This window comes from Microchirus variegatus (genome assembly GCF_963457635.1).
Source record: "Microchirus variegatus genome assembly, chromosome: 3".
Taxonomy (NCBI): domain Eukaryota; kingdom Metazoa; phylum Chordata; class Actinopteri; order Pleuronectiformes; family Soleidae; genus Microchirus; species Microchirus variegatus.
In genome coordinates this window covers 22,750,656-22,764,712 of record NC_139804.1, presented here as the reverse complement: position 1 = coordinate 22,764,712, position 14,057 = coordinate 22,750,656, and the positions used below count along the sequence as shown (strand labels likewise).

The 14,057-nt window shown below is 41.8% G+C and overlaps 1 protein-coding gene across 1 annotated transcript; it reads right to left on the bottom strand.

Moving 5' to 3' along the window:
- Nucleotides 1-2,305: 2,305 nt before the first annotated feature.
- On the bottom strand, nt 2,306-11,093 carry vwa7 (von Willebrand factor A domain containing 7; the record flags this gene model as incomplete). Its single annotated transcript, XM_083886895.1, has 16 exons — nt 2,306-2,860; nt 2,971-3,130; nt 3,434-3,570; nt 3,836-4,137; nt 4,257-4,349; nt 5,372-5,524; nt 5,822-5,954; nt 6,821-7,033; nt 7,631-7,747; nt 7,841-7,953; nt 8,553-8,722; nt 8,813-9,008; nt 9,127-9,261; nt 10,146-10,242; nt 10,344-10,577; nt 10,857-11,093. 16 exons carry the CDS (start codon nt 11,091-11,093, stop codon nt 2,306-2,308), a joined length of 3,045 nt encoding a protein of 1,014 aa, XP_083743021.1.
- Between the last annotated feature and the right edge of the window lie 2,964 nt (nt 11,094-14,057).

The following is a 14,057-nucleotide window of genomic DNA, read 5'->3' as shown; positions in this document are numbered from 1 at the left end:
GTTTTTTGTTGCACATTGTTTTTCCATCGTTGCAAAAACAAAATCAGTCTGAAGCTGCTCTTCCTCATAACCTATTCTACTTTTGTTCTGGATTCACCTTCTGCCTTAAGTAACTCCTAATTCTGTGTCTATGTAATGAGAAACTGCCTGACCGGTTAATCAGTTCTCAGAGGACATAAATTATCTGCTGCTGGGAATAAATTTTAATGTCTGCCACTGTTGAAGTGCAGTGCAGCCACTTAACCAGAGCTCGGCCAAGGCATAAGCCAGGGGCCCTGAGTAGTAGTTAGTTAGTTAGACGTTAACATATTTTTGCGTGTTGGGAGGGTAGGTGGGTGGAGCTTCCTTGCATGTATTGAGTTTCTTAAGCATAAAACTGTGTAGCACCAAGATGCTGTAGGAGAAGACCCTCCCGCTGACTGTCACCACCTGTAGTGCTGATCATCACTTCTAGCTGGCAAAGATACAAGACCCCTGCATCGCCGGGCTGGACTTGGTGCTTAAATGGAAAGCAGTGGTTGACGTACCCGGGCCCATACTCTACCTGGGTTTGGAAGCCTTTGTGCGCCATCCTGCTGGTGAATTAGGACTGCGACTCAGCTCTTAAATGGTGTTGAGCTTAAGTTCATCCATCCATCCATTATCTACCATTTTATCCTCCACCAGAGGGTCGCAGGGGGTGCTGGGCCTGTCTCAGCTGACATAGGGCGATAGGCGGGGTACACCCTGTACAGTTCGCCAGTCCATCACAGGGCCACATATAGAGACAAACAACCATTCACTCACACTCTCACACCTACAGTCAATTTAGTATGACCAATTCACCTAATCCCCAAATCTGCATGTTTTTGGACTGTGGGAGGAAGCTGGAGCTTAAGCTTAAATTGTTTTGTTTTAAACATACAAATAGCTGTAGCATTGTTCTTTTATTCCTTCTTCTAAAGTATATTTTTTTGGGCTTTTTATTGCCTTTAAGTGATAGTCCAGTGGAGAGAGACAGGAAATGGGGAGGTAGAGAGGGGGAACGACACTGCCCGACTCAGGATTTGAATCGGGGCCGCCTGCAATGAGGACTATAGCCTCAACATGGAAAGGCAGCTCTACCAAGTGAGCTATACACTGCCCCATATTCCTTCTTCTTTGGTAGGAATGCGTCATATTCCTTGCGTCCAGACTAAGGATTGACCGATATTTGCGTTTTTTTGCAGGTATATCTTGATGTGCGAGTATACCAAGGTCCAAGAAATGGGATGATACATTGGTATCAACAGCACACAAGCACCAGCTTCTTTGCAGTTTTCCAGTTTCCTTTTATAAGTCACAGTCACAAGAAAACGCCCCCAATTAATTATTTTTATATGATTAAGATGGGCCCACGGTTGGTGTAGTGGTTAGCACTCTTGCCTTTGCAGCAAGAAGACCCGGGTTCCTGGGTTCGAGCCCCGTTTGGAACATCTTTGGAACAACGGCCTTTCTGCAAGGAGTTTGCATGTTCTCCCCGTGTGTTGCGTGGGTTTCCTCCGGGTTCTCCCACAGTCCAAAAACATGCAATTTGGGGATTAGGTGAATTCATACTAAATTGACTGTGGTGTGAGAGTGTGAGTGAATTGTTTAATGTCTCTATATGTGGCCCTGTGATGGACTGGGGAACTGTCCAGGGTGTACCCCGCCTATCGCCCAATGTCTGCTGAGATAAGCACAGCACCCTCCGCGACCCTCTGGTGGAGGATAAAGCGGTAGATAATGGATGGATGGATGATTTAAAATGTCAAACACAGAGTGAAAACATAAGAAAAGGAGTTTCACTTGATGTGACCTTGAGTTACTTGAATTTACGTTTTATTTGGTGGACATAGTGTGAGTTTTCCTTACAACAGCACCCCCTGGCTGTGGTTTGTGTTTAGCACATCTATGACTACTACCACACTGCAAATAAGACATTCTCACTCAACTTAGTCAATCTTGTCCAGAGCCTATGGAAATTTGATCCCAGAAACCCCAGTGTTGTCAGCATTTGGATGGGGACCAACAAGATGTCTTTTATTTAATATTTCATGCAGATGAAAAATGTTGCAAACTATTTTGACCATGTCTATGTGTAAATTGTTGGAGTACAGATACTGAAAGTGTAAAAGACATATTCAGTTTCCATTCTTTTATTCAGTGCAACCCCCCCCCCCCCCCCCCCCCCAGAAAAAGGACAAGCTTCATATTGTCTTGGATTTACTTCTCATCTAGAAGACTGAGATCCAGTGATCAACACATACATAAGTTTGACCTGCAAAACATTTGTAATTACATGGAGCTAAAGCAAATGAAACCACAGCAGAACAAAGTACAAGTAAGAGGGTGTAGTGAGTGTGATGTGCTCAGTTCCACTGGTCTCTGTGCTCCTGTCTCTTTGCTGTCTCTGCTGACCAGGCATGAGGTGGCAGCGCTTCATGTTTCCCGCTGTGTCCCACACCAGCAGCTCTGCCTGAGCAGAGCAGCAGCTGGATGTGTATCTCACCCACAGAGGCTGAGATGAGGCCCATTCTGACACATTTAAAGGCAAGTCACCTCTCTCTATTCTGGCCCTGTGGTGATGATGGTAGTGGCTCCCCCTGCTGGCCGCCTGGTCCCTGTGTGCTTGGTGCTCTTTGGGGCCAGACTGGGCTGTTCTTATGCTGTCCTCTGTGGGAGGAGGATTGAGGTATAGAGTCAGAGCACCTTCACCTCTCTGCAGCTGGAGGGCAGCGAGGCCAGAGCGCCCTCTGTCTGACACGACCAGAGACACACTCCAGTTAGACAGACTGCAAATAGAGGGACAGGTGAACTGTCCTCCTGCAGCAGAGCACGATGGTGGCAGTGTATCAGGATCCTACAGCAGAATTACAGTAATTAAAGACGGACACAAAGGAGACCTCGATGCAGAAAATAACAAAGACTTAGGGGCTAGGCTTATCTTATTAGTTTTCAGTTGATACTCACCAGAGGGACCACGGTCAAGTAAGCGACAGCATAATTTGAGTCTGCAGAGTCAAGAGCGCGCACGGTGAGGGTAAGAGTGACTGTTGCTCCGGCCTTAGCTGTCGCAGGAGTGTGGAAGTTTACCTGATCATGAAAGGACCCGTGTTCTGTAACATAGAACCTGAGGGATAATAAAAACAAAAGTGTACATGCAGCATTGAGGTGTAAATATTCAGATTCTATATCATAGTACCGTTTTAAATTCCCTGAACATTACATATGTCCCTGAATATAACAATATTCAGAGCAGGGTTTCTTATGTATAGGAACGGCAAAGTTTAGAAATGTGTTTGTTACATTCTCACAACTACCTGTAGCCTATTATAATTTACTTTTAATTTCACTGTCATACACAGTGAAATGGGATGCAGGGGAATTCAATAGGAAGACAAAGACTGTTCATATGATGTTTTTTTTGCCGAACCTGTGAGGTCCTCTATTATGAATATATCCACAGTCGTCCTCCATGCTCAGACTGAAGTGTCGGGCCGGGCCATGGTTCAGGATGTTGAAATCCACAACTGAACTGTGGCCAGGTACCAGGCGAGGGACAGACAACACCTGTGGTGCGAAAGCATGAGACTGTATGAAAAGAAAATCCACATATACACAGAGTGATATGGAAAGTTGGTCAAGGAGGCGATAAATATGACAGAGTTTAGTTCTAGGCCAGAAAATCAGTTCCTCGATCGCATGTAAAATAAAAAGTTCAATGCATGAACCGCTACTTAACAGTAATAGATTTGTTCGAGAGAACAAAAGCAAAACTTTTTATTAGAATTTAAGTTCATCATCACATCTCTGGATGAGTACTTCTTCTGAGTACCTGTATCTGAACATGAGTGGGCTGCACCATCTCCGTGGAAACCCTCTCCAGCTTCTTTCCTGTTGCATCTCGGCCTGTAAGTCGAACACAGAAGGGAACTCTGGGAACCGAGGCCACCCATGCAACCAGCTGGTCCAAGGAATGAGACGATGAGGATGAAGAAGAGGAAGAGGAAGAGGAAGAATTCAGCTTCACCTGCTGGAGGTTCTCCCCTTTAGCCCCTAAGAGTGTCACATGACTGAAATATGCCTCGTCTTCAGGAGCCAGGCCTGTAACAGCCAGCACCAGAAAGGCAGGGACACCTGGGGAGACAACATATCCGGTTTGTTAACTGACAGGAACACACTGGGTCGTGATCCTTACAGTCACTGACACATCAATAGTTTTCTAATTTAAACAAAAACAAATAAAAAATGCTTACCTGCAACAGGACAACCTTCTACTCTAGCCAGACCTGGGTGTGTGTCGTTGGTTACAGTGGCAAAGTAATACAGGAAATCTATGCTGCTGTCACCTGGTGGAGCAGATCAAAATCACTTTACTAGCAGAAACATGAATATGCAGTACAGTACATAATGTCGAAATAATAATATTAGTAATATATTTATTTAGATAGCATTTTCTTAACAGATGTTAGAAACTGCATAGATTGTACCATCACATGTGTAGGAGCCATACTTTACTATTTGTATTTTCTGGGTTTATTCCTCCTGAACATCAGGGGGCGTAATGGTTAAGGCCGAGGCTTAAGTTCATGTCACTGATCACGTGTTGCTAATTTTTGACTGAGCTCGGAAGACTTGTGTTGGATGTTTATGGTTTAATGAATTTGTATGGAACACTTATTGAGAGCAACAGAGTGTGGACAGTGTGCAAATAAATGCATTTTGAGTTAAAGTATAAGAAAGATTTGGTTTCAGTTTCTCAGAGTTACACGTTACTGAGCAATCTACCAATTATCAGTAGCAGCTGAAAGTTGGACTTGGACACTACAACATGTCAAGTAAACTAAGAGTATAATCATTTAAAATACAGCCCAAACAGACAAACCAGCAAAAGTTAGCGATATGAAGTGGTATCTTACTATGCAAATGAAGAAAAAAAATATATATATTCTTTCTGGTATGTGAAGAGCAATGTTGGTCCCTGATGTGCTTGGAAAAGATTGGAGGAAATGGAGACTTACATTCAATCCTTGTAAATATGTAAATGTAAATAATGGTTACATGCTGCACCTTTAAATGCACATCTCACAAAATAGGACATATTGTCAGTTAATCCGCTCAATAATAAATAAAACAACATCCATCCATCCATTTTCTACCGCTTTTACCTCCATATGCGGGGGTGCTGTGCCAATCTCAGCTGACATCGGGCGAAAGGCGATACACCATTCACTCTCAGAATCACACTAACAGTCAATTTAGAGAGTTAGGGTTAGTCCAGGTCCAGTCCATATAAGGTTTACCTAATCCCCATATTGCGTATGGACTGTGGGAGGAAACCGGAGAACCTGGAGAAAATAATGTTTTTTACCTATCACATTGAATGTGAGGTGTCCATCACCCTTGGCGTGGACTCTCCACTGGCCCGGCTGTATTGGAGGAAGCAGATTGATGCGGTACAAACCCTCGAACTGCTCCAACTCTGCGAAGGGGCCGCTCTCGCCCAACAGAGACTGGCTTTTGTCTGAAGAAGAAGACGTGTTAAATGTTTAAAATCTTTTACTGTGATTTTAACACTGCTACTGCTTTAAATCATTCTACTTCTACTTCATACTGTGAATAATCTGAAAGAGAGGTGGGACACAAATTATTTTGTTTATTTAAAGGCAGCTAAAGAGCCTTAGTGTCCCACGTCACACTGCGATTCTGAAGTCAAGTATGATTAAATTCGTCCAAGGTGTTTCTGAGACATTGTGTTCACAAGAACAAACCCATGTTGTTCCTTGAGATATTGTATTCAGTAGGAAGGAAGGACAATTACCTGAAGGATTGGTCAGGATGCACTCTTTCAGGACGCCGATGACGTGTAATGTGACGTTTTTTACCGAGCTGTCAACTCTGAAGGAATGAGAGGACTCAAGATTCCGGGCACTTTCCACATGCAGCAGGGTCACCTGCAGGAATGATGCAATTACATTTATACTTTCCATCTCAGTGGTCATCGATGTGTGTTTCCAGTTTGAAAAGGCTTAAGAGTCTATAATCCAGTATATAATATGCAAGACAAATGTAATGTTTTGGATGACACGGACACATTTGCTCCATCAAACAGACAAAATTAGGTATTCTAATATTTTATTCCTTATTTGTTGTGTTCTTGTGTAGCATGTTTTTCTATAGATATATTTTACAATCTTGCAGATCGTGTCAGCTAGTTCAGTAAATCCGAAAATCACTGAGTGTGAAATATGAACCAGGCACACATTGTTCATCAATGTTCCAAAATAGCTGGTAGACAAAAGTGTCCATACCTTCCTCCAATCTTTGCCCTGTACCCTTTCATTCATTTCACTGTTGGTCAATTCCTGTTTTATTTTGCTTAGTTTCATTTCTTTTTAGCACCGCGTGGTTGGTGTAGTGGTTTACACTCAGTAGAAGAAGACTCAGGTTTGTGACCTGGTCGGAACAAGGGACCTTTCTGCATGGTTTCCTACCGGTGCTCCAGTTTCCTCTCACAGTCCAAAAACCTGTGGCTAAGGTAAATTGGACACTCTAAATTCACTGTAGCTGTGAGTGTAGGACTGGATATTTATTTGTCTCTATGTGGTCCTGTGATGGACTTGGTGTGCCCTGCCTTTAACCCTATGTCAGCTGGGATTAACACCTGCAACCCTCATGTGGATGATAACGCAGTAGAAGAAGAATATTTCCTTTTATTTCAGACACTGTACTTCCTGTTCCTGTGTTGTTTCCTGTGCCACTAATGCACCTGCTAGATTTAATTCTGTTAAATATTGAAATGTCCATTGCTCTGCTGTACCTTGTCGGCGGCTGTGTTGTCCTCTACTATGGCGGAGACCCTGTGGATGTCAGAGTTGGTGGTAAATATGGTCAGTCCTCCTGACACAGAGGAGAGGGAGGAATAGAGCGAGAAACGATCAGGGGACAAAGATTCCGCAATCCTCCTCTTCCTCCTCCTCTTCGCTCTGACCTCTGCTTTGTGGTTGGGGTCTACAGTGAGGAGAAACGTCACCTGAATGGAAAGAAATTAGCTAAATTACAACTTGTTGTGCACTGCAACCTGCAGGTTCAGATCCCGTTTCAGACATGGGCGTTTGTATGTGGAGTTTACACGTTCTCCCTGTGTGCGCATGGGTTCTCTCTGGATAGTCCAGCTTCCTCCCTCAGTCCAGAAACATGCAGAGGTAAATTGGACCCAAGATTGACTGTGTGCGTGCGTGCATGCATTCGTGTGTGTGTAAGTCGTTTGTCTCTTTGTCAGACTGGTGACCTGCCCATGATTGACCCCATTTTTTGTCTTATGTCAGATGGGATTGGTTTCAGTCTCTGCAACCCTCACATGAAGGATAAAGTGGTAGAAAGTGGATGAATATTGAGAAACTATGTACAGAAAGCTGATACTGTAATAGGTAAGATGAGACGCTTCAGTACTGTAAAGTAATTTAAATCTACTTAATAGACATTTTTGAAGCGATGTGACCAGATTCTGCAGACGTGCTGAAGATGGCACCTTCCTACGTCTCCAGATTTTGTACTCAGTCACTCATTCACATTCAACATTGTTACTGCATGTGTACAGTAAGAAATAATCTTGACATTCAAAACCTACCTTGCTCTGTTTCTCAAGCGCCAGTGCCTTCACCGTGTCAAACAAGTGCGCGTCTTTAGGTGAGGCATCGGTGAAGACGAAGATCTCTGACAGAGGAGGACTGTGAGTGAGTGCCAGCTGTAATCACACAGTAAAAATGGGAAATGACATGCATTTCTTATACCATACATTTGTTTACACCTAACTGATACGTGCTGCGTCTTACATTACCTGAATAGCAGAGAGACACATCTCTGGTTCGTCTCCTCCTCCAAGCGCTATCAGGTTCTCCATGTGCTCCATGAACTGGTTTGGGTCACTGGTCTCATACACTGGCCCTACAGCTACACAGTGCAGTACAACAGAAGAGTGAGATGGGTGAAATGTTGATTTACAGGCCCTATGTGAAACATTTAGGAGGGTTTAATTAAAGAAACGCCATTCAAATGGACTGACACAGTCAAATCATGTGCACCATTGATTCATTGTTTGGTTTTTGTTGTCTTTGATATATACTTAAGGCAATCACCCTGCTTTATAGAGGCTGCCATCTTGCCTCAATATGATTCAGCAGCTTTAATGGAAAAGCCAAAGCTTTCTATGCAAACAGAACAATGGAGCTGCCCAAGCTGATACATAGTCGAGGGAAGAAAATGTTGTGGAAGTGGAAGAGTGTTTACATACTTTTAAATATGTAATCGCCACTGTAGTTGATGAACTTGGAAGGGGAGGAGTGAGTAAAGGAGTCCTCTTTTTGTTGCTCTCAGTCTCATTGTTACATCTAATTACTTCTTGCACACTCTACATTTAATTGTCAAGACCAAATTCCAGAGGCGGAGCATCCGATAGCTCCAAAATTATGAGCAAACAAATGCTTAGGTTCATGTTCACATTAGTAATCTGCTTTGTTCAGTTCAAATTATATGAATGAAAATACCCTCACCTGGGTCATGGAAGGGTATGAGTAGAAAGGTGCCAGGCTCTCCAGGACTGTTGGCTTGGCTCTGGATGATGGAGTGCGCCCTGAGGCGAGCAGCGGTGATCTCCTCAAACATGCTGCCGGTGGTGTCCATCACAAACACCAAAGCTGGTGCCTGCTTCACACTGAAGAGTCTATCAGAGGAAATACACATTTTGTACACTCAGCAGCTGCATTGGGGTTTGGTTAATGTCAAATGAAACACTCAGACAATTGTAACTAACCGGAGGAAAGACTTGTGGCCCACAGTGTCTCTGAGGTCTCGCAGTACACTCAGAGTGGCCTCAGTAGCCAAAGTGGCCGCTTCCTCATGTAGGTAATAGTGAGGTGAGAAGAGAGGCGAGGTGCTGTCTTTGTTGATGCCGCCTTTAGCCTCCATATAGCGGCTACTGTCCAGAATGCCTCCATGACTGCATTTACCTGAAAAGTAAAACACCATTGCTACTCAAAAAAGGCTTTTTAATACATAGAAGTGACTTGTTTTTTGTTTTCTGGCAGGTCCGTAATTGTGGACTGTAACTATGTTTGATCATCATACCCCGAGGTTTAGGAGGGTAAGTGCTGAAGTAGCCAGTGGTGAGCAGCTGGGAGTGTTGCTGAGTGTTTGTCAGTCTTGGCAAGAGGTTGTTTCGACAGGTGGCGCTGAAGCATTCCATACAGGTGGGAGTGTCCGCTGTGGACGGAACAGAGAGATGTCATGTTTGCTTGAGTTTTCACACTTTTGGATTGAATCGTTTAGCAAAATGAGTGTTCATATTATTGCATATGAATGTTTTGGTGCCAAATTCATTTACCAGGGTTTTGAAGGCGCCAACGCAGAGCCATTATTAACATATATGCAGAATGTATGCAGTTCTTCAGTTTTCCACACCTCTGTAGGATGTTTTTAAATACAAATAGTAAGTAAATCCTAACATTTAAGAGATGTTATGATCTTGGAGAACAAATAACATGAATTTTGCATTTGATATGTCATTTTCAAAAAGATCAGGACAGGAAGACTATTGGTTACCCAGTTTTTTTTCTTTCTTTTCTTTTTTTTTAATGGAAAGATAGGATAATCGCAAACCTTCCTTGATACCTGCTTTTTGATAGCTGTACTAAGCTTTACCACTGTCTAGACTATAGTAGTGCTACCATTTGTTTGTTTATGTGTGTGCATCTGTGTTTATACAAAGATTTACATGTTTGATTCACTGGCAAAAAAGAAAAAAAAAGAAAGCTGTTTGTCATTTCATTTTATTTGTTTTGCAGTGATCCTTATGTTGTGTATAGGTTCAAGATGTTGGTACATGGTTCACTGCTATGGTGGTAGAAGATGCATAGATTATCTATATGTGCTTATGGTGATGATAACTATTGTGGTATAGGATACTCATCCAGTTAATGAACTGATGATTAGAAAGTGGCAACATTTTAACATTTTTCTCAGATACTACAGATACAAGACATTTTGGTTTATACTGGCCTTTTAATTCATTCAATTGTGCAGCAGTATCTGTCCTTTCCTGTTTCTCGCTTAGAATTAGAATTAGTGCACAGATCAGTGAAGATTACCGTTAGCCACAGGGACGGCTGGCTCCTCTGGCTGCAGGAGGTGGTGGTATATGGAATGATGGCCCATTTCCACCCAGTTACTGTGGCTGTAGAAATCCTGGTACAATACAATGTAAGAAAAAATGCTACCTTTGTTTTTTCCAGCACAATTACATGATGACAGACATTTAAGTATTTAAATAATATGTTGTTGCATACCTGCAGGGAGTGGAATAATTGGCCCAAGCTGTGGCGAGCGCTTTGGTACTCCTGAGCTCGCACTGACAGAAGAGTCTGAGCCCAGAACTGCCGTAACATGACCAGTGCACTGTCCACGCGCTCTGAATCAAAGTGATATACTGGGTCAGACCTGGTGGAGCTCAGGAAGTCCATCGCTGCATTGGACTTCACCACTTCTCCTACAGCTCTCCAGAAGCTGCGTCCTAGTCTGGTCTAGGAGGAAAACAATCATTGGAAGCAGGTGTGGTTGCACTTTTAAAACAGATTTCATGAAGTCCTTTGAATTGGCTCTCTTCAGTAATGGCCTCAATGATGTTTGATATATAACATAGACATTGTCCTCTTGTTGCGAAGCTGGTTTTTGAAGCTGGACATTCAGTCACCTGCACTCAGGCTCCTGATGGATGTTTCAACCAGTTGGCACAGACAGCATCCATTTTCTAAAATGCAGTATAGTACAGTATAATATATCGACTGCAGACATTATCTCACCTGCTCCTCTGCCTGGTGTTTCTTGCTGCTCTTCAGAGTCTCCAGGGTGACATTGAGAATGGCCTGCTCTGTGATGTATTGGTGCGTGTTTGAGTCCCAGGACAGCGTTAACACTCGAGACCAAAAGTTGGGGAGGAAGCCCGTGCATGGTAAAGCCAAGAAAAGGAGGTAAGCCAGGATAAACCAGTACACCCGCTTCCCACTCTCTTCCCAGACTCTTCCTCCGACTGTTGACATCTTGTCCTGGAGATGGACTGAGTAGGTCACATCCTCCCTACATGAAGTAAGAAAATCTTTTATAAAAGACGATTTTCTGTTCAGTCATTTTGTTGAAACATGAGGTGAGGGATGAAAAATCACTTTTTCATGATGTTTCAAATCATTTCATTGATTGGCCGTGCTGTCAGACATCCCTTTTCAACAGTTGTAAAGCTGTGTTTCAGTAGATCACTTGGGTCACACTGTCAGGGACCTGTCTGACAGAATTGGTGAATCACAACAAATATTCAAAGTATTGAAAACACAATGTTATTGAGCAATTGACTTCCTTTAATTTCCTGATATGGCAAAGCAAAAGTAAATCGTGTTGTGGTTCACACGTCTCCCTCTCTAAACATGCAGTGCGCTGAATGTCGTCTACTGTATGTAACAAACAGACTGTGCATAAATATCTCATGCAGCCCCACAAAATACACTTTAACTTTTTTGACGACTTCATTTTTTAACCAAAAGTTCCAAAAGGCTTCTTTACTTATTTGTGATTTTATTTTTTATTTTTTTTTTACATGAAAAGTGGTGCATTTTTTGTGCATGGCTGGATATGAATTGACCTGAATCCTATTGTTCAGTAAAGTTTTTGTGCTGATTTGATCAACTCCAACTCCAAAACCTCCTCACATTTTTTGTGAGTGAAGCCCCCTATTGTTCTTTGCACACTCTTATTCAGATACAATACTTTGGTATTGTTCTCATCGTCTGTGCTGTGAGACACTGAAACAAAGAACGTGGCCCATAGACTGCTCCATTCAACAAATCAGTTTTAATTGATTCAAGGGCCACATTGACTTTCACTCACTCTGCAGTGATGATGCAGTATAGTGCATTGTTTCCTCACATCTTAAATACATATCAGCTTAAAAACTGTGGTTTATTTTCAGCAACTTACAGCCATCTTTTTAGCTATGAGACATCTTGTAAAACTGGATTGTTTGAGCTTAGCCAAACTTCCTCCTTCCTCTGTCTACAATAACATCAACAAACTATTTTAGTCATATTTGCATCATACAAGTGAACAAGCAATCAAAACAAATCTGCACAAAATAAAATAAAAATGTTCTTACCTCAGTTGATCTGGTCAGACTTTCTCTTTACTCTTTAGCAGAGATGTCACAGTGCACAGGAACACCACATGTGTATGTTCACATACAGATTCACAACCTGTGAGCAGCGGAAACTAAGCGCACTGTCGCTGCATTCTTGTCTGTCACAGAATTATTTAGTCTTCACATTTTGTCTTTAACCGTTTCCTCACAAAAAAATAAAATAAATAATATGTTGAACAGAAGAGGCCCTTTTTTTGAGCTAAGATAAGAGTCTGGTAACACTGCTCAGTCCTGGGTGTGATTCTTGGTGAGGGAGCTCACCATGAGACAGGAGATGTCCCGTCAGAGCGTCCCTATAACCCCATACCCCTCCTTACCCCCCATTATTCCATGGTGCATTGATTCACCACAAAAGGACTGAATATATTACCAGCCATGGTGCTCAACTTAAGTCTTCACCCAACCCCCCCGGTTCTTTCTGTCTCCATCACTCTTTCTTTTTTTAATGGCACACAAAAACACACTGCTTTTCACAACTGCAAACACTGCGACCCCTTCCCTTTTTAACGTGTTACCCACGTTTCCACGGGCAGTAAAAAAAAAAAAAGGGCAGCAGTTGCTAAACAACACCAGGGACAGTGCAGAACTGTGTGGGACTGAATGTGTTAACACTCAAACTGCCAAAGGGGGTCATTTTGAGAGTTTAACATATTTAACTGTTCCTAAACGTGTGTATTTATCATCTTAACAATGTTAGAGTACTGTGCAAAAGTTTCAGGCAACTCTGTTATTTTTTCTGTCTGTCAAATTCTGTGATCATTGGAATTTGGAATGAAGTGATGCGACTTAAAGCTGGTCTTATATGTTCAAGTCAATGAGTTTAACTCATGCAACATGTGTATGTAATCCTCAAGCATGTCTTGAATAAACCTGGCGTAATAGACGTTTTTTACAGCAGATATTTCTTTAAATGAGTAGGACAAACATAGGATTTACCGGTAACATTCATTAAGGTTCGACTTCAGTATTAACAGAGCTGTGTTCAAGTGTAAGGGTAGATCACGCTAAATACTTGACACCTGTAGAGGATTCTTTTTTTTATTATTATTTATTTATTTTTAAACAACAAAAAACTGCATATTTTCTGGATGTGTTCCAGTAAAGTGAAATAGAAATAATTATCCTCTACTGTCATTATAGCATTGCTAAAACAACACATCTAATGGTGGCCTTAGACTTCTGCACAGTACTGTATATTTTAAAAATGTTCTGGTAATGTCTACCTTTAATTACCATGACCGTATGCATTGTAGAGGGAGTAACATGTCTATATTTTATACTGACCCCAACCTTTGAAGACTATTGCTAGTTGTTTTATTTCTGTTAGCTTAGCTCTGCTTCAAAGCCTGCCTGAATGAGTCTGAGGAGTCTGATGGAGAAGCAGCTTCAGATAGTTACTGGTCTGTGGGATCATCTGACATCAACTCTTACAGTGATTTCCTTATTGCATTAGTAAACTATCAAAATAACCAAGCTCAAAGCCTATTATGGTAACATAAAATAAACATGATATAATTTCGGGTGAAAGTTCAGCGCACAACATTGAAAATGCCCTCACTGCATTTTTTTAATTTTTTATTTGATGATTTAACATTGAATAATATCAAAATAAAGGTAAGATAAGAGTCCTTTATTTGTCCCACAGTGTGGAAATGTACATTGTTACAGCAGCAAAGACAGTAAAGATAGAGATAATACATAATAAACATGCATTACCAACAACATGTACAATATATAATGATGTTAACACAAAAAATTTTGTTTAATGTACTTTGTAGACAGTTTATTTTCAAAATGTTTTGAATATTGTTGTGAGCAA